The sequence below is a fragment of the Gossypium arboreum genome, chromosome 4 (genome assembly GCF_025698485.1).
Source record: "Gossypium arboreum isolate Shixiya-1 chromosome 4, ASM2569848v2, whole genome shotgun sequence".
In the NCBI taxonomy this organism is placed as follows: domain Eukaryota; kingdom Viridiplantae; phylum Streptophyta; class Magnoliopsida; order Malvales; family Malvaceae; genus Gossypium; species Gossypium arboreum.
Window position 1 is genome coordinate 14,592,956 of NC_069073.1, and position 19,425 is coordinate 14,612,380.

Here is a 19,425-nt window from a genome sequence, read left to right on the forward strand (position 1 = left end):
GCGGACAAGAGTGGGAATACGTTGGCTGTTGTGCTGGCGGTTGCTGGTGTGAAAAGGCAGGACATGTTTAAGGTATGGTGGTGACTTAAGGGGTTATGTGGTTGGGTGCTTGCTGTAAATTTGCAGGTCGTGTGGTGGTTTTTTGGGGCGAATTGTGTTGTTTTATTGATGCTTTGTGGTCTGTTTTACTGATAGGGTTCAGTGGGGTTTTTGTGGTTTGTTTGCTGTATTCTGTCTATGTTTGTTTATTGTTTTTTAGCTGGAACTGTTTTACTCTGGTTGTTTTGCCTTGTTTTGCTGCAATTCTTTAAATTGCTGTTCTTCGATTAAGCAAAAAAAAAAAGCCAACTTAGCTTAAGCTTAAATAATAATATAGATATTACAAATTTAAAAAATGGATCAGGTCAGATGAAACTCGAGACTAAAATGTTTGAGCTTGAACTCTGACCCATATTTTAAATGGAACTAATATTTTTGCTGAAGCTAATTTTTTAAACTTAATATTTTTTCTAAACTCTTCACAAATTTTAGCCAAGCCTTCAAATTTGGATAATAACTCAACCCATAAATAGATCAAATTAGAGAGCAAAAGAGTACTTCAAGACATAATGAGAAATTATTGGTAATCACTTTAAAATGTAAAATTATTTTTCTCCACCAAAAAATATATCTAATTTAACTACTCTAAAACTAGAAATTTTACAATCTAATTCTTTCAAAATTATGAAATTTTAAATTAATATAATTATAAAACCACATTTCACCTCTTCAAAAATTTTATTTTATTTTTGGACTTTTAGAAAAAAATTTGGACTTTTAGAAAAAAATTTAGCCTTCATGAAGTGGATAATTATTTTAATATATAATGACTTTTTTTTATAAAAAATACAAAATATCTAGGTTAAAATAGGTTTTAAGTTTTATACATTTCATACATTTATAAATTAGGTTTTTATTTTTATTTTAAGGAATTTAGTCCATCTACCTTTTTAATTTAAAAATGCAAGTTCAATTATTAATATCGTTAATTTTTTTGTTAATTTAGGTTAACATGACTATTAAGAGAATTTTTTTTACTTCAAAATGTCACATCAATAAATTTAACAAAAAATTAACAATATTAATAATTAAATTTAAAATTTAAAATTTAAAAATAAAATATATATAGACTGAATTCTAATTTTATAAAGAATATTAGGACTTATAATATATTTAAATTTTTTCTAAAGTGGTATATAAAAATATTGAATGAATATTTGTTGGCTATTTTAATATTGGTTTTAGACTTTTCCTTTAACTTGTGAAGAGTTTTACGATTGGCCGTGACATCGGAATAATTTGAGGTGGTACGTGATGGAAATTATAATCTGACCTGTAATTTTGTAGGCAAGATCGATGATGTGTGAACATCACCTCTGTTGAAACCTGGACTCACTAAAACTGATCGTCAGGCCCCTTCAAACCATACGCCTTTAATACCATTTCTTCATTAACTCACAAACACCTTCTCACTTTCCTTTTTTTTTTCAACTTATAAACTCCGAGATCTCCGTACACAAAAAGATTCCAAGGGTCTGTTCCTTTCCCCCTAACAAATTTTGGGTATCTTTTGTTTTGTTCTATAGGATGAAGGTCACTCTAGTTTCACGCAGTGGAAGAGAGTTCATCAATGGTGGCCTCGAGCTTCCTGACTCAGTATCCCTTCTTATCTTTCTTGGGTTTTATCTTATTTTATTTTATGCGTGTTTATAGTTTTCGGCCGATTGTTTGCTTGGAAAATGAAGGAAAATAAATTAATTCTATTGTGTTTTATTTTCTGTAGGCTACCGTGGCTGATCTGCAGGAGGCAATTTACAAGAGAAGTAAGTACTTTGCTTTATTAGTACTTTAAAATTAGCTTAATGACATACTCTGTTAGCCAATTAAGTAGTTCTTATCAGAACAAGGAAGAATTTATAACTCTGCTTTGGTAAAACATTTAAATTGTTGTGGGAAATTCCCTGACAATCTTCTTGTTTTGTTTAAGGTTTTCTCTTGATTCATGTGCTTTGTTTACTCTTTCCTGTTTCATGTGGGGGCTAGAGTTTCGGTTACTATTATCTTTTCATTTGCGCATTGCATTGCATGGATGTTCTAATGTAGTTAGTTGTTGAGTGAGGAAGTAACTTGAAACACCAGATAAGGCGATGTTTCATTATGGACACTTATCGTTGCGATTGAAGACCTTTTGTATTCCTAGTTGTGTATGCTTCTAGATGCCATGTACCAACACTAAATTGCTAATGCAAATTATGGTTTTCTTCTGCATATAACATTTATATATATTTATCCAGCCTATGTTTCTAATTATATGATTAAGATAACAAAAATAATTGAAGCTATGCGTCATATTCATTTGATAGATGAGCGTCATATTACTGTTTACCGAGCTTGTAATGATATCCCAGAAATTGGTTTTGATATTTCATGTAAGCATACACAAAGATGCCTACTATGTTTCATGTTTTAATAGCTATAAGCCTTTTTTTTTTCCATGTTCCGTTGGTCTAAATAATTATAGCATTATATGTTACATCTAGGGTGATTTGCTTGCATCTCACTAGTTCATGTGCAAGGTTACGGAGTCACTGAGTGTCACTAACTTTCCACTCAGTTAGGCTTTTTTATTTTTGTTCAAATCCTTGGTAGATTTTATGTTTGAATTCTTCATCCTGTTTAAGTTTCTAATGGTTTTGTAGAAGTGATATGTTTTGAGTTGCATCTGCATTGATGGGAAAGAAAAACTCACCAATAGCAGTGATCATTGCTTTTCTGCCTGGTTTTCTTGTTGCTATGAATTTGGAATTTGAGCCCTTAACCCCCAAATGTGATTCCTAGATGTGTTCCTGATCGTATGTTTGTAGGCAGCTTCATTGGTCATAAGAATCTTATTAACCCCATTTTGTATGTTAAATTACTAGCTAAAAAGTTTTATCCTTCAAGACAAAGACTAACAGTCCCAGTACCTCCGGGATCAAAGGAGAGACCTGTCGTCCTTAACTACAAGAAGAGCCTCAAAGATTACTTTGATGAAAAACAGAACAAGTTAACTGTAGTGTTCAAGGATCTGGGTCCGCAAGTATCATATAGTACACTTTTCTTCTTTGAATACTTGGGTCCTTTGATCCTCTATCCTATCTTCTACTACTTTCCAATGTACAAGTTCTTTGGTTATGGAGAGGATCGTGTCATCCACCCAGTTCAAACATATGCTGTATATTACTGGTGTTTCCACTACCTCAAACGTATTATGGAAACATTCTTTGTCCACCGCTTCAGCCATGCAACATCTCCACTCTCAAATGTCTTCCGGAATTGTGCTTATTATTGGCTCTTTGGTTCTTACATAGCTTACTACGTAAACCACCCACTTTACACACCTGTTGGTGATCTTCAAATGAAGATAGGGTTTGGATTTGGATTGGTTTGTCAACTGTCAAACTTATATTGTCATATCATACTGAAGAATCTACGAAATCCTGATGGGAGCGGAGGCTATCAAATTCCTCATGGATTTCTATTCAACATTGTGACATGTGCAAACTACACTACAGAGATTTACCAATGGCTCGGTTTCAATATTGCTACGCAGACTGTTGCAGGTTATGTATTTCTCGTAGTTGCTACTTCTATCATGACCAATTGGGCCCTCACAAAGCACCGCCGTTTGAAGAAGGTATTTCCTTAGCTTTCCAGTTGAACCACTAAACCATATAGGTTTCGTGCAGGCAATTAAGGTTTCCTTCAATATGCTTTCTGCATATAACATTCTATATGTTAGTATACATTGCATGTGAGTGCATGTGCATCTCTTATATTGAACTCGGATTTTGCCTGGAGGTTATTGTTTATATATTCATGTCTTGTTAATAGATAGAATATCAACTCTGTTAATCTCATTATCATGTCTTCGGTTTAAAGTTTCCCCTTACCTTTAACTTCTTGTTCTTCGCAGCTATTTGACGGCAATGAAGGAAGGCCCAAGTACCCGCGCAGATGGGTAATTCTTCCCCCATTCCTGTAGAATGATGGGTAAAACTTCCTACTCGTTGGACTTTTTTCAGTATTAAGTTTTCATTCCAGAAGCATGGATTCGAGTTCATGTTAGATACGAACATAAGATGACCAGGGAATTCATTTTTGTTTTCAGTTTAGATAATGTAATGCATCTGATATGCATTAGGATGATCCTTCTTTTTCTATAAATATTCAATTGATCAAGGTTGATGCCATTCAATGTGCTTGATACTATTGGCATCAAAGTTTGAGCTAACTTCAAAAACCCGTCCTCGGACTGCAACTCGCATACATGGAGTTGGATTCCCACTCCATTATTAACGCACAGAGTCCAAACCAACAAGTTTAAATTAAAATTTTAATGAAGAAATTGTGATTGTGAAACTTATTACACTCTTAACGTTCCAAGCAAGCAAACCTATACTTCCAATGTTTGCAAATGAATGCACCTATAAATCTTGACCGATACTTGTTCATAATTTATTAAAACTATTTAAGTTGGTTACTACTATGCTTTTAAGGACTTAACTCATATAATATATAAAATGGTTGGTGCAGACAACTAATTTCATTAGTGTAACAGCTATTTATTTAAAAAATATTGTGACCAAAAAATAAGTTAAAATTGTGTAGCTCATTTATTGGTTGCCATGATTTTTTTTAAAGAAAAAATAGAACCACAAAAATGTAGCATACTTCAATCAATAAATTTCTTTAAAAACAGGACCACAAAAATAGAATGCTTGAATGGATAATTTACTTAAAATTCATATTTCAATGGCTGCAATTATATTACACTATTTTATATTTTAAGAAATAAACCTTAATTTTAAATTTTGAATTATTATTAGGTTTTGAGAAATACCAAGTAAAATTTTTGTATTTTCCACTAAAAAACCAAAATAATTTTTATTACTATAATTCAAAGGGTGGGAAATGAGTGGAGAAGCGTTGAATATTGAGAGCCCAATGACGCGTTCTCATTCCTAAAAAAATCTAACGGCCCAGATTCACTCTCGTCACCTTCTTATACTCCTGTCATTGCATAGCCGTCACTTTGCCTCTTACTTTCAAAGAACCGGTTCCTCAATCTCTCTAATCCTCGCTTTCTTCCCCATCAAACACACCTTCGATTTTCCCAAGGTCGTTTCTTTTTTCCCTTTGGTTGGATCTGCCGGCCGTTTCTCGCTTTTCTTTTAACGGGTTGTTTTTTTGGTTTGTTTTAATGAATTGGGTTTTTTTTTTTTGAGCGAAATAAAGAAACACAATCCCATTTCAAGCATTGGTTTTATTTTGTTTTTGTGTTTAAGATCTAATTTGTGTTCTTGATGTAGTTTTTTTTCCCTTGGCTGATGTGTTGTGAGGGTGCTTTAGATTTCAGTTCCTTGATGGGATCTGAGGATGCTTGAATTTTGACTTTATAGACCTAAAAAGAAAGAAAATCAAGGAAGAATGGATAAATATATAATTAAATTGCAGAAAGATTGACTTTTGTTTTGATTTTATTTGATATAAATTTGAGATTCCATTGACGGAATTTATGGGAGAATCTGAGCTTTTTTTTCATTTTTTTCCTAGGTTGTATATTCATCCCTAAAGATAACGTTTTACTTTTGCTATATATATAGCAGGTTGTAGAAGATGGCAGAAGGTGAGGATATTCAGCCACTTGTTTGTGACAATGGAACTGGAATGGTTAAGGTAAAACATTTGAAAGCTCTTATCATTGTCGGAAAATTTTCTTCTTTTCTTAACACTTAGTTTTATGATTAATGTTTATGCTTTTCTATATGAGATAAGTTAAAAAAAAACAGAAGAAGATTATATGGTATAAGTAAGCTTAAAATGTTATGTTTTGGCTGGATTTGCAGTGGGGGGAATTTGTGTGTGTTTCCAGTACTTGGACGTTATATCAGTTAAGGTTGATGTTTATGCTCTTTTATATGATGTAATTTGACTGTAAAAATGTTATGTTTTAGGCTGGATTTGCTGGGGATGATGCTCCCCGAGCCGTATTCCCTAGCATCGTTGGTCGGCCACGTCACACCGGTGTGATGGTTGGCATGGGCCAGAAAGATGCATATGTTGGTGATGAAGCTCAATCAAAGAGAGGTATTTTGACTTTGAAATACCCTATTGAGCATGGTATTGTGAGCAACTGGGATGATATGGAAAAGATTTGGCATCATACCTTTTATAACGAGCTTCGTGTTGCCCCGGAAGAGCACCCAGTTCTCCTTACTGAGGCTCCACTTAACCCAAAAGCTAATCGGGAGAAAATGACCCAAATTATGTTCGAGACCTTCAATGCCCCTGCTATGTATGTAGCTATCCAGGCCGTGCTCTCACTTTATGCCAGTGGTCGTACAACCGGTAAGAATCATAAATGATCCATCCATTGAGTTTCAACTGTCTGTTTTGATTCTTGATTATCACCTGCTATTAGTGTATAAAAAAATTTCCAATTTGAATTGGCTTGGAGGGCTGGTGAACTCCTTGAAAGTTTACGGTTGGAATGGAATTAAATTTAATGCGGAACATATTTTTTTGGTATATGAGAGATAAGAGATGTAACATCATTGTGCCTGTTTTTATGTTAGGTATTGTGATGGACTCGGGTGATGGTGTCAGCCACACAGTGCCTATTTACGAGGGTTATGCCCTCCCACATGCCATTCTTCGTCTTGACTTGGCTGGTCGAGACCTCACTGATTACTTGATGAAAATTCTGACTGAGCGTGGATATTCCTTCACCACCACAGCCGAACGGGAAATTGTGAGAGATGTTAAGGAAAAGCTGTCTTACATTGCCCTTGACTATGAACAGGAGCTAGAGACCTCAAGAACAAGTTCATCAGTAGAGAAGAGCTATGAGTTACCTGATGGTCAGGTTATTACCATTGGTGCTGAACGTTTCAGATGCCCCGAAGTGCTTTTCCAACCATCCTTGATTGGTATGGAAGCTGCAGGCATCCACGAGACTACATACAATTCAATAATGAAGTGTGATGTGGATATCAGGAAGGACTTGTATGGTAACATTGTCCTTAGTGGTGGTACAACCATGTTCCCGGGTATTGCGGACAGAATGAGCAAGGAGCTTTCTGCACTCGCTCCTAGCAGCATGAAGATCAAGGTTGTCGCTCCACCTGAGCGAAAGTACAGTGTCTGGATCGGAGGCTCGATCTTGGCTTCCCTCAGCACCTTCCAACAAGTAAGTTATTGGACTTCAGATTTGCATATATGTATATATATAACTGATAATGCGGCATGCTTATTTGGTCGATATTTGGGTTTCAGATGTGGATCGCAAAAGCTGAGTATGATGAATCAGGTCCAGCGATCGTCCACAGGAAATGCTTCTAAAATGCCCATACCATGAAAGAGAGAAGTACTGTTTCATTGTTTCTTGATGTAGCTTGGAACTTTGCTTTGTTCTAATGGCTTTGTTATCCTTCTGTGTGTTTTCATGTTGGAGTGAAACAATGAACTTTGAGAAAGCCAGTGATTTGATTTTTGTTCCAATTCTTTGAATCTCAGACAACTTTTTCTGATCTTTTTACTATAATTTCCATCGCATACTGTCTCCACTATGTTACATGAATGTTAAATATGAGTATGCGGGCGTTTGAAGATGAAAGGGACTACTCAATCTTGTCCTAGTAATATTAAGCATGATATGACATGAGATGCGAACGCGGCCTTATTAGACATAAGCCCTATTTACTTCAATCTCAACGTTTCTAGCTCCAACCCCTAAGGTTCATAATTTTGCTTTCGCACTAATTGCTCTCATGATGTTCCTATAAGTGCCCGCACTTCTTCCACACACCACCATACTAATAATTAATTAATTATAAATAAATACTATAAACCTCATACCTAAACTTTAGTATGAAATTATCAATATTTATTGTACTTAATGTTTAAATAAAATTATTAGTATTTATTAAGTAATCTCTTCACATTGTTTTGTTTTGTTTTATTTAATGTTAAAGAATCATGTTATTATTTATTAATAGTGTATAAAACTCACTTGTTGATTAAAACAATCTTCACTTTTCCAATAATTCTTCCTTTTCTTAAATTCTCGTGATTGACCTAGTGATCAAGAGTTGTTCATTTATAAAACCCATTTAAGTTCAAACCTCAGAGACAACAAATAACTGTTCACAGTATATGGATATATATATCTTTTCTTAATAAATTTTTTAAACAACTAAATATATATTTCTCTCTCAAATATTGGTTGGAACCTTTAAACCTTTTAAAGTTGAATAAAAAAAATATTAATTTAAACAAATATTTTGTTTTGAGCGACAAAGTTAATGAAATGTGTATAAAATGCATGAAAATGACGTAAACAGATTGGAAGGTTTTGTTTCCATACATACAACTTATATCTGTTTTGGGTGGCTTTGGTTGTATCCTTATTTGGTTGGTTATGCGTTGAAATTAGATCCATGCACCACAATTCACAACCAATTCATATATTTATAACAAAGCTCCAATAAACTGATTATAGCTAGGCCTAGGGTTATAAGATCAGGTTGCACTTCCACCACAAACATGAGGGACAGCTACCAATGAATGTTGTGTAACGGATATGCTCCATAGATTTAACCTTGATCCTCCAAATTCCGAACATTTTACGCTACCATATATTCTTAAATTGTATTTAAAATTTTCAAATAAATAAGACATGTGGCAAAATTTTAATCTCGTTTGTGGAATAAATAATTACTCTTAATCTTATACTTTTAGCTTGGTCATTTTTAATTAGTGTTTATAATTTTTAAAATTTTAAAATTTCACTTCTAATCAAACAATAGTTATTAAATTTTACTATTTTCAAAATCTATGATTAAAATTAAATATCAATTAATTAGAAATAACAATACTAAAATTAAATATCTTTATCATCTCCTCCAATTTTTTTTAATTTTCTATTTGTCCAAATTTGAAAGACTCAATTCATATCTAAAATTCTTTCCTCTCTAAATCAATGGATAATACTAATATCGGTCACCAACCAAAATGATTTTGATCTAATTTTAGCTTGTTGGTGATCGATATTGGTATTGTCCACTAATTTATTCAGAGAAAAAAATTTTAGATATTAATGAAATGTTTCAAAACAAATAGAAAATAAAAATAATAAAAAGATGAATAATACAAAGGAAAAAATAATTGTCATTTTTAACTAACTGATATTTAAGTTTAACCATAGATTTAATTTTAATCGATGATAAAAAAAGTGTATAAAACTCTTTATTTATATATATATATATATATATATATATATATATATATATATAAAAGCACCAACTTTAAAATGGTAAATACTGACATATGTCTTTAGTAATTTTAAAATTAATCATTCAAATAGTAATTATACCTAAAATATTAAATATTTAATAAATATCCAACACTCTCTATAATTCCACCCTTATTTAATTAAATACTAAATAAATTAAAATTAAATATTAGTAATTATACCTAAAATAATAAATAAATATCTAACCCTCTTTATAACTCTACTCTTATTTAATTAAATATTTATTAAAATAATTTATTAAGGCGTAAAGTCATTGCCTTTGCATATTAAATATTCAATAAATATCCAACCCTTTCTATAATTCCACTCTTATTTAATTAAATATTAAATAAATAAAATAAAATTAAATTGATTTATTAAGGCGTAAAGTTCATGACTTTGCTATGGATAGACCTGTTCATGGGTCGGGTCACCTGGCCCGACCTGAAGGCCCGCTCGAAATATAGGAGGGTTTGGGCAAAAATATAGGCCCGAAAATGGGCTTGGACAAAAAATAAGGCCCTTTTAAAAAACGGGTAGGGGCTCAGGTAAGGCATCAGGCTCGGGCCTTGCCCAACTTCACTAAATGACAAAAAAATATATTTTTTTATTTTTTAATATTATTTTATTGTTGTTTTCTCCCTATTTTGTTACCATTTTACTATTATGTTACTACTATTTTGTTGTTTTTGTTTGGATATTGTATAAAACTTATTTTATTGTTAATTTTGTTATTATTTTAGAGGCATTTGCTTGTTAAGTTGCATTTATCTTAGTGTTATTTAAATATACATATTTTTTAAAATTTATTTTCAATTTGTTGGGAAATATTTCTTTTGATGTATTATATATATTTTAAAATTATATAAAAATAATATGGATAGGCCGGGTCGGGCCCGTGTTTTAGCATTTTTATCCGGGTCGAGTTTGGGCAAAATTTTATGCCCATTTTTCGGGCCGGGCACAGGCCTAGCAAACGGGCCTGAATTTTTATTTGAGTCCAGCCTAAACCCAGCCTGGCCCATGCACGCCTATAGTTATGGACAACCATTTGGATTAAAATTTTAAAATATTAGTATTTTATTTTAGGGATAGATATTAAAATTATATATGAACTTTAATTTAATGTACAATTCTATACATGAACTTTAATTTGGTGCAATTATACACATGAAATATAACACCCCTCGCCTGACCCGATCACCGGATTTAAGTTACGGGATGCTACAATCATTTTCAAGTAAAAATAGAAAATTAATATTTAATTTACACATAATTCATACAATCATAGTCAATTCAATTCAATAATCACCAATTACAACCTTTCTCAGGTATTATACGAGCCTATGTACACTCTTAAATCAACCCAAAATTTAACAAGGACTGATTTACAACATATTTAAAATTACAGATCAATAAATATATCATAAATAAATCCTTCAAACATTCAATCATGTTATAAACAATTAGATATCATGATATATAATTAAAATCCGAGCCTTAGTTGAGCCTACGAAAGCTCTTAAGTCAACCCGAGCTTGAATAAGGATCAATCTGTAAAATTTTCAAAATTTGAGAACAAGTATCTATACCTATATTAGGTACTGATACCATTTCAGCTTCGATATTTCAAAAATTAAAATAAAATGCTCAAGTATTGATACCTGGAACTTGGCACCAATACCTATGTTACAAAGTATCAATACTTATTTTAGTATCGATACTATTTTTAGGACCAATGTTTGAAAATTTCATAAAATTTGGTAAAGTACCTATACGTTTGCCTATGGTATTGATACATTTTACCAAAATGTGAAAAATCACACAATTTGATGGTTTTTACATGGTCAAACCAACTCAAATTCAGTGGTGCTTATAGCCACACTACAAACCTACAAATAATCGACTTAAAACATATCAAAATGCCATAATTTATCCATTCCTCAATCAACAAATCCAACATAGATCAGTTGACATTCAAAACTCATCATTTCTACTTGTACATCTCATACCAAACCAATTATACATTTCAACCTTTCATGTCATCATATTATCATGCCATCTATACTCAAGATACCATTTGGATGCCATTCAAAACATCTCAACATATTCCCCAAGAACAACTTTCACACATGTGGGTATTAACCTTACAAAATTTAAAATTTAACAAGGACTAATCTAACTATCATTTAGGTAATGACAATCACAACCTATATAAATGTCACAAAACCAAATACAATACAATTAAAGTCTACCGTATCAAAGGCTGGATAGTGTAAGCTCCGAGGTGATCCGATTGACAAGTTCTGCTAAACTGAAGATATACAAGGAAAATAGAGATAACGAGTAAGCATTTTGAATGCTTAGTAAGTCCATATAAAATTTACTTAACTTACCTTAGGCATCTTTGGCAACCTTACACTTCCATAATCATTTCAACAAATGTATCAAATGGGTTAGTTCGATTACAAGTCATGAAGTCATAATACAATTATATAAACATTTAACATTCCATCATATGACATGTACCAATCAGTTCATTTTCAAATTATAACATATGCATATAATTTCATTCATATGTGTATATATATATATATATATATATATATATTTGTTGCAACATTTTGTTTTCATATAGTACCATTTCCATTTCTATCTTTCACTCGGAGAACTGAAGTAAATTGAACTCGGATACTCGAGACTAATTTGATTACATATGCTAACATTATCGAGTTGCTAACACTAGCTTCGGATTGGGGTTGCTAACACTAGCTTCAGAGAATCCACAACATATGTTGGACCTCAAGCCATCGAATTAATCACTTATTACAACACCCGTTTTCCTTTTGAAACCCTAATGGCATGTCATTCATATTCCAATAGTTTACTAAGTTCACAAGGGCTTTAATACCATTTCCGTATCAATTCAATCTCCCTATAACATTTTATACATATCATATAATCCATATAAACATTTCCTTACCATTCTATACCTCGTATCAATTCATAGTTGTCGTATAATTTATACTTTACAATTTAGTCCTTTAGATGCCAAAATCATCGAAATTACACATGTATATATAAACTAAATAGTACAAACACACTATTCAAACATAATATAATAGAATATAATAAGTTCCAAATGAACTGACCTGGAAAAACAACAAGTAAACAAGGTGTTAAGGACTAATATGCAATTTCTCATTTTTCTGTATTATCTTCCGATTGATTCACATCCCGATGTATAATAATTTATTTCAATTTATCAATTATAAAAATATTTTAACAGCCTATTGTAAACATATATCAATTCAATTTCATTTTTTATGACCCCTAAAGTTTTACATTTTATTCAATTTAGTCTCTAAAACCAAAATAGCTATATCTTTCACATTTAAGTTTCATTTTCAATCTAATTTTAAATTCATCCTTATATAACCCTATACTATCTATAATTACATAAATTTCATATAAATTTCGAAATATTACACTTTAGTCCCTATGTTCAAAACTAACAATTTTCATTTTACAAATTAGTCCTTTTGCATATCTAAGCTTAAAATCCAACTATTTAACACTAAAACTTCAATCATTCATCAATAGCATCATTTATAAACTTTAACAATTTTAGAAATTAATGCACGAGTTAACTAAATCAAGCTCTCGAAACTTCAAAAATATAAAAATGACAAGAAACGAGCTTGGAATCCCTTACCAAATTTAGAGACGAATGCTTAAGTTTCTAAACCCTACTTTCCTTCCCCTATTCGCGAGTAAAAGATGAACATATGAAATGTTTATTTTTCTTTTAAATTTTAACTTTTATACTTAGATTAAGTTATAATTAATTATAATTGACTAACCTTAATTGAAATTAACCAATTTAGTGGACATTAGATGTCATCCACCACCGTTTGTACACTAGAAATGGTCCAATTTCTTAATTGGTCCTTAAGCCAATTAAAAATTCAAAACGATTATTTTTATAATTTAGTCCTTATACTCTAATTAACTATCTAAATAGAAAAATTAATGAACCAAACTTTAATTAAAATTTATACTAACCTTGTAAATATTAAATAATAATATTTATAGACTTGTTCATCGAAAATGGGGTTCTAAAACCACCATTTTTGGCACTATTAACTTTCAGGTTAAAACACTTATACCTTAACTAACTATTCAATTAACAAAATAGTTAGACCAAAATTCAATATAATACCAAAATTAACTCATAAATATTAATTAATAATATTTACAGACTCAATCATCGGAGAACGGGGTTTCAAAACCACCATTTCCGGTACCACTAAAAAATGGATTCTAACATGAAACTCTAATTGTGGTTCAAATGTATACATCAAACTTTAATTTTGATTTAATCATGCACATTTAAAGAAATAGATACATCAATTCATTTTTATATTGGATAAATATAATTATTCATGTATGCAAAATATAAATATAAAATGATATTATATAAATAATTGTGTTAATAATTTACAAAATTGAATGAAATTGAAATTTCATATATAAAATTTAACAAAATCGAAATTCAAGTATATATTATTATTATTCAACTTTGAACAAATCTATCATTTTGGAAAAAGATGTGGATTCCTATACTAATCTTATTTATTTGTAGTTTAAGTTTCAATTTCTTGAATCAAGATTCTATTATTATATTTATATTATCTTGTAGATATATTTATTAGAAATTTTAAGAATTTGTTGCACAATCCGCAAAATGTACAATCATATTCAAGTGCTTGAAATACCACAGATTTACGAGAAAAATCAAACTGCAGAAAATAAGATTAGATTGATTATGTGCAACTTTATCCACCAAGGTTACTATTAAAAAACACTTGAAATTTTATAACATTTTTTTTTTTACAAGAGAAATATTCTTATAATATTTTAATTAGTATCTTTTTTTCTTTTACCGGAGAAATATTACACAGGCCTTCATTATATTCTAGGCATGAGTTACACAAGGTTCTTCCTTGCATCAACTATGGTGCTAGAAGATTTCAGTATTTGTTAACACCAAAATATTAACATGGTATCATCATCATCAAGACACTTGAATATAGGAATACTTCACATTTGAATTACTTATAATTTTTATTATAATTTAAGTTCATATATTCCATACATCATAATATTAATTACTAATAAATTATTTTTAATGACTATTATAATTTAAGTTTTATATTTTTATATTAATATTAATGGATTTAATATCATTCAAACTACATATTTTTTAACTTTACAATATATTTAAAATGAATATTTTATCTTTTTAAAAATATTTTTTTGGCAACTTTTCAAAATAATCTAATGCTTATTTTGATCTCATTTGCATAATTGCATCTCATCCCTCATCAACTTTGTATTAGAACTCGAATGTATATATATATATATATATATATATATATATTATGTGTTTGTGATGTTTTAATCTTCAAAGATGAAATTATATATATTCTGTTTAGAAAAATCATTTCACCCACATAATGAGTATCTTTGTATGTCAGAATGCATCCAACAAATACTTCCTTTTTATGTTTCTCCATATAGAGTGAGGTAAAATCAGTGGCATTCTTTATGTTCTCTACCAACACGCATTCAAACATGGTGAGATAATCCTCCTCCATACTCGAATTTGAGTTTGAATGTTACATCCAACATGGGTAAATTATTAAGATTATAATTAACAGACTAGCAACCCAACTCGAACCAGTTATGGCTAAAACCAGACAGAATGTCTATCGCTTCAAGTATTATCAAACCAAATAAACTACGGCCAATCTGATCAAATCCTAAGAAAAATACTTGAAATGCAAAATTGGAATAGAAGTTAGTGCAAAAGAACACAACAGGAACATCAACTAATTACAATTTCATTTAGTTCTATAATTGTAACCAAAGCATATATGCTCTTGACTGCTGCAAAAGTTATGCACCCATATTAAGAAGGAAAATTATTAAGTATCTATAAGACCATGCCACTAGTGTAGGATAGCATTTTCAAACCAATCAAAGCTACAGCACTTCACAGAATCCAATCCTGTGACTAAATCAGTGGAACAAAAAAATCAAACACAAATGTATGCCTCTGACCAACTCGGAGATGATACCTGAACGACGTGTTATTGTCTTCACGGTCAGCTATATGAACCTGCCCTTCATTTAGAGGTCCGCCGCTTATTCACTATTGGGAAAAATAATAAAGAAAACTAACAAAAGGCCGCAATACAATTCATCTCTCACAAAAAAGGAACTTGCATCTTCAAGATCAAAACCTATACACGTTAAAGGGCTTTAAATGATTGCCTCCTCCGGTCAAGCTTCAATCTTCGGTTACAATCAACGTTTACAGGTTTCAACAATCGTTCTGCTTCTAATTCGGATTGAAGTGATGACTGCAATCTCCTTAAATGCCCATTGCACTGTTTATGGGCAGAAAGAATATTGCCACTAATATTGTGTTCATCGGGAGTGAATTTTCGCTGGTAAGGCGAGTGCCACTTTGCTTGCAAATAAGCAAGCGATCTCCATGGAGGAAATGGCATTGAGTTCTGCTTAAGAGACGACCTAGCTGCGTCGACCATAACCTGAAGTAATTGTTTCAACCTAGTCAAGGAGCCCACATAAACAACTGGAAGTGAATTCAATATTCTACCATAAGAATCAACTGCTCTAGCTATCTCAAAGTGGCTTCGGAAGTCAATATCGATAATCAAACGCTCAGAACAACCATTGTTGTAATTGACCACATCGATATACTCATGGTCACCTGCGTGTGTCGCGCATGGTTTTGTCAAATTACAATAATTTATACTTTTCAAGCAATGAAATTATCATGAATATACTTTAGAACTAGTTTAAGAGATCTCAAGGGAAGTTGATTTTCATCACGAATTGTAGAAATGAACTCTTGGATACATGTAACACAGCTCGAAAGAGGTCTCTTTTTCTACCATCTAGGCAATAGGAAACTTGAATAAAAATGATGCAGGAGCTAATAAAATCAAAGAACCTGAAGGAGATAGCAAAAATTAGAATTCAGAGACTCCTTGAATACCTCCTGGAACTTTTCCGCTACCCTGCCACCTGGACGCACAAACAGCAGCATCATAGCCGGAAAGTCTCAACAGCTTTACCAGAGAATACCTGATGCAGCTGGCGTTACATTGCCCCGACTTCACAAAGTGTAGGTCTGTCTCACTGATGGAGAATACGAGAGAATGAACCACGGATGAAAGGTCAATCTCATATTGGCCTACCGGGTGCTTATAGTACTGCAACAAGACCGACCAAAAGGAAATAAGATAGATCAACCTTAAGTAAATGCTTTCGGTAGGAAACTGATATAGTAAAAGTACAAAGAATCATCAAAATTCACAAGATTACAGTTTCGAAACCAAATAGAGTTGAGCAATTATAGAAAATGCAGACTTATTAACACATTAACAAGGCAATCTTAAGGGAAGTTCCCAATATTTTCAGATACGTGAAGCAAATCACTATGTTACTTACAGTATGAACCTATGTTAGTCGGACTTGGGTGCATGTCGGGTATGAGTATGTATCCAACATGTTAATATTCATTTTCTTCTAGGTTTTCTCATATATTTGAAGAATCATATCTCTATATCCATGTTCGGATGTATGGGGTAGTCCAAGAAAAATGAAAAATCCAGATATGAACAATGACCATATATGATATATAGGAGTTTCTAATGAATTAGAATATTCTTTAATCTCCCTAAACAGATGTAGGGGTAACAAAAATGGTGACTGTTAAACAAAAATGACCAAAGCTTATAAATTTCAAGCTAGAATATTATGGTTAGATTTCCTAAGCTATAGCAGTTTTCAACAACTATCATATAGAGATTATATTATGAAGATAAGAGTCCGCAATTCTCATCCATAACCACAAAATTCATTTCTCTCAATCTCAAATTTGCAGCACCTTGATTTTGTCCTTGGAAAAGTTAAAAACAAAATGAGGACTCTCAAATAAAATGAGCAGACTTTAGAGGTCAACCCTTATTCCTTAAATAAACTAGTTCTTTCCCAAAATAAAACCCAGAACCAACAAAAAAAAAATACAAAACCCAGAAACCCCAAAGATGAAAAAGATAAAATTTCAAAAACACCCAATTATGGACAACCAGTTAATATGAATAAAAAAGAAAAGAAAACAGAGAGAGTTAATACTAACAGATATTTTATCGGCGAGGTGGATAAGATCGGAGAATCCAGAATCGCTATCGCTACTACACCAAGAATCGGCACCGGCGCTTCCGGCGTTATTTTCCAAAAAATCGCTAACCATTAAAGCCAAATCATGTTCACTTTCATGGCTAAACCCCCACAAATTAATATTGTTATTATTACTATTATTCTGATGATCCTCGGGTGGCACCCATAGGCTGCACTCCATCGCCAAAACAAATCGCCGGCGTAGGATCAGAATTTCCCCAGTCCCTTCTACCAATTCACACCAAGCATCGCGTTCCCGTAATCTAAATGAAGGGCAGGGTGAGGGTGTGTTTTCTTGTGGGAGATGATGGAGGGACGGGGAAAGAAAGAAAGAAAGAAGATGGAAGGAAGCAATAACAAGAAATCAGGTTATTATTATTATAAACAAAGTAATATGATTGGCCAAAAGGAAACAAAAGTTGAAATTACCAAATGATATGTATCCAGCAGCCCTGCTTTTATTTTATGAGCTTTTAACAATGGAGCAGACGACCCCACACGCATGGAGAGCTATCAACCCTTCATTCTTTTTTTACTCAAATAAAAGTAATTGTGACAAGAGAGAATAACAGACATAATTAAAGATTTATTTAAGAAAATTTAATTATTGTATTACATTGTGTTCTTTTGAAGTTACATTGTGTTAAATCTTAATTCTTATAATATATATATATATATTGATCTAAAGTAATATATTGACCCAATAACGGAAACAACCATTTTTATATAAGTTAGATTTTTATCAAATGGCACTAGTTTATTAAGTCACGTGTTGTGCACGTGTATTTGTTACTGGCTGTAGATCAAAGTCTATGATAAATGCACACGGAACATCTTATGGAGGTTAACTAATTAAATGTAGCTCATTTGACCCACCTGAATTGACTCGATTTGTGGAACATATGGAGAAATCCATCTACTTAAACACTACAGTAAAACTAAAGTTATCATGGTTAATGTAAATATTAAGGGATAAGATTAGATAGAGTTTAAATCCTTTAGGACTTTCATCTTGTAGATAGACACTAATCTCAATCATTGATCTAATTCAATTAGTATCATTGGATCTGGGAGAACTCAACTATAAATAGAGGCCTTCCCCTCATTTTAATCACTCAGTTATAAACCTTCAAAATAATAGAATACTTTTGAGAGCATTTACTCAAACACTTGGTGTGCACCTATTTTTCTATTCATTCGTGGCTTCTTTTTTCTTTTTTTGAGTTTGCTTCCACTTTGCTTCGGTTCCTTAGAGAATTTTTGTGAGTTCTCTCATTTTTCGAGAGTAAGGCTGACTTAGGCGAATTTAAACCTAAGAAATCGCCTAAGGCTGCGCAGTTTGCCAGACTAAAATTCTAGTCCCACGATAGTTGGTATTAGAGCCAGTGTTCGAAGGTGTCGATTGAGATGACAAAAGGAAGAGACGAACAGAATGTCCCGATAGAGACCTGTGGAAAGACCAGGAAAAATAGCAGATCAAGGGATATGCTGTCGACTTTGGAAGGTCAGGTTACCAATCTCGAGGAATCCATAAGTGGTGTGAAGGAAACACTCGTGGTAGTTAAGGGATGCACTGATGAGTTAAACTCGATAAGAGAGAAGCTTGAGGACTATGTCATGGAGACTCTCAATTCCAATCGAGATGCAATGCGAAAGACTATAAATGTCGCCATGGATGATTACACCAAGAAGCTGACTAAGAAGAATGATGTTGTCGAAGCTATAACCGTGACTTTGAAGGAAAAAACTGAGGCCATGATGGCAAAATTTGAGGA

General features: G+C 32.1%; 3 protein-coding genes across 4 annotated transcripts; 2 read left to right on the forward strand and 1 right to left on the reverse strand.

Annotated features, from left to right (window-relative positions):
- Positions 1-1,267: 1,267 nt before the first annotated feature.
- LOC108458231 (very-long-chain enoyl-CoA reductase-like) lies at positions 1,268-4,321 on the forward strand. 2 transcript variants are annotated; one of them, XM_053027025.1, is made up of 5 exons: positions 1,280-1,346; positions 1,626-1,695; positions 1,823-1,862; positions 2,961-3,715; positions 3,995-4,321. In XM_053027025.1, the coding sequence occupies exons 2-5, from the start codon at positions 1,627-1,629 to the stop codon at positions 4,061-4,063; spliced, it is 933 nt and encodes a 310-aa protein (XP_052882985.1). In that variant the 5' UTR covers positions 1,280-1,346; position 1,626; the 3' UTR covers positions 4,064-4,321. The 2 variants fall into 2 exon arrangements, with proteins under 2 accessions (XP_017613033.1, XP_052882985.1); XM_017757544.2 differs by having other exon boundaries at positions 1,268-1,695.
- Positions 4,322-5,011: 690 nt separating this feature from the next.
- Positions 5,012-7,581, forward strand: LOC108460353 (actin-58-like). Its single transcript, XM_017759813.2, has 5 exons — positions 5,012-5,199; positions 5,688-5,757; positions 6,036-6,429; positions 6,657-7,270; positions 7,357-7,581. Exons 2-5 carry the CDS (start codon positions 5,698-5,700, stop codon positions 7,420-7,422), a joined length of 1,134 nt encoding a protein of 377 aa, XP_017615302.1. The 5' UTR covers positions 5,012-5,199; positions 5,688-5,697; the 3' UTR covers positions 7,423-7,581.
- Positions 7,582-15,259: 7,678 nt separating this feature from the next.
- Positions 15,260-18,222, reverse strand: LOC108458274 (uncharacterized). Its single transcript, XM_017757608.2, has 3 exons — positions 17,610-18,222; positions 16,464-16,680; positions 15,260-16,175 (listed from the first exon to the last, which is right to left on the reverse strand). The coding sequence occupies exons 1-3, from the start codon at positions 17,829-17,831 to the stop codon at positions 15,691-15,693; spliced, it is 924 nt and encodes a 307-aa protein (XP_017613097.1). The 5' UTR covers positions 17,832-18,222; the 3' UTR covers positions 15,260-15,690.
- Between the last annotated feature and the right edge of the window lie 1,203 nt (positions 18,223-19,425).

What these genes read in the sequence shown, in the direction of transcription:
- LOC108460353 (XM_017759813.2), top strand. Translation starts at nt 5,698, where the DNA reads ATGGCAGAAGGTGAGGATATTCAGCCACTTGTTTGTGACAATGGAACT. An exon ending in TGCCAGTGGTCGTACAACCG is followed by an intron (nt 6,430 to 6,656) that starts GTAAGAATCATA and finishes TTTTTATGTTAG; the next exon opens with GTATTGTGATGGACTCGGGT. An exon ending in CCCTCAGCACCTTCCAACAA is followed by an intron (nt 7,271 to 7,356) that starts GTAAGTTATTGG and finishes TTTGGGTTTCAG; the next exon opens with ATGTGGATCGCAAAAGCTGA.
- LOC108458274 (XM_017757608.2), bottom strand. Translation starts at nt 17,831, where the DNA reads ATGGAGTGCAGCCTATGGGTGCCACCCGAGGATCATCAGAATAATAGT. An exon ending in ACCTCGCCGATAAAATATCT is followed by an intron (nt 16,681 to 17,609) that starts GTTAGTATTAAC and finishes GTCTTGTTGCAG; the next exon opens with TACTATAAGCACCCGGTAGG. An exon ending in TAGCGGAAAAGTTCCAGGAG is followed by an intron (nt 16,176 to 16,463) that starts GTATTCAAGGAG and finishes CGACACACGCAG; the next exon opens with GTGACCATGAGTATATCGAT.
- LOC108458231 (XM_017757544.2), top strand. Translation starts at nt 1,627, where the DNA reads ATGAAGGTCACTCTAGTTTCACGCAGTGGAAGAGAGTTCATCAATGGT. An exon ending in GCCTCGAGCTTCCTGACTCA is followed by an intron (nt 1,696 to 1,822) that starts GTATCCCTTCTT and finishes TATTTTCTGTAG; the next exon opens with GCTACCGTGGCTGATCTGCA. An exon ending in GGAGGCAATTTACAAGAGAA is followed by an intron (nt 1,863 to 2,960) that starts GTAAGTACTTTG and finishes TTAAATTACTAG; the next exon opens with CTAAAAAGTTTTATCCTTCA.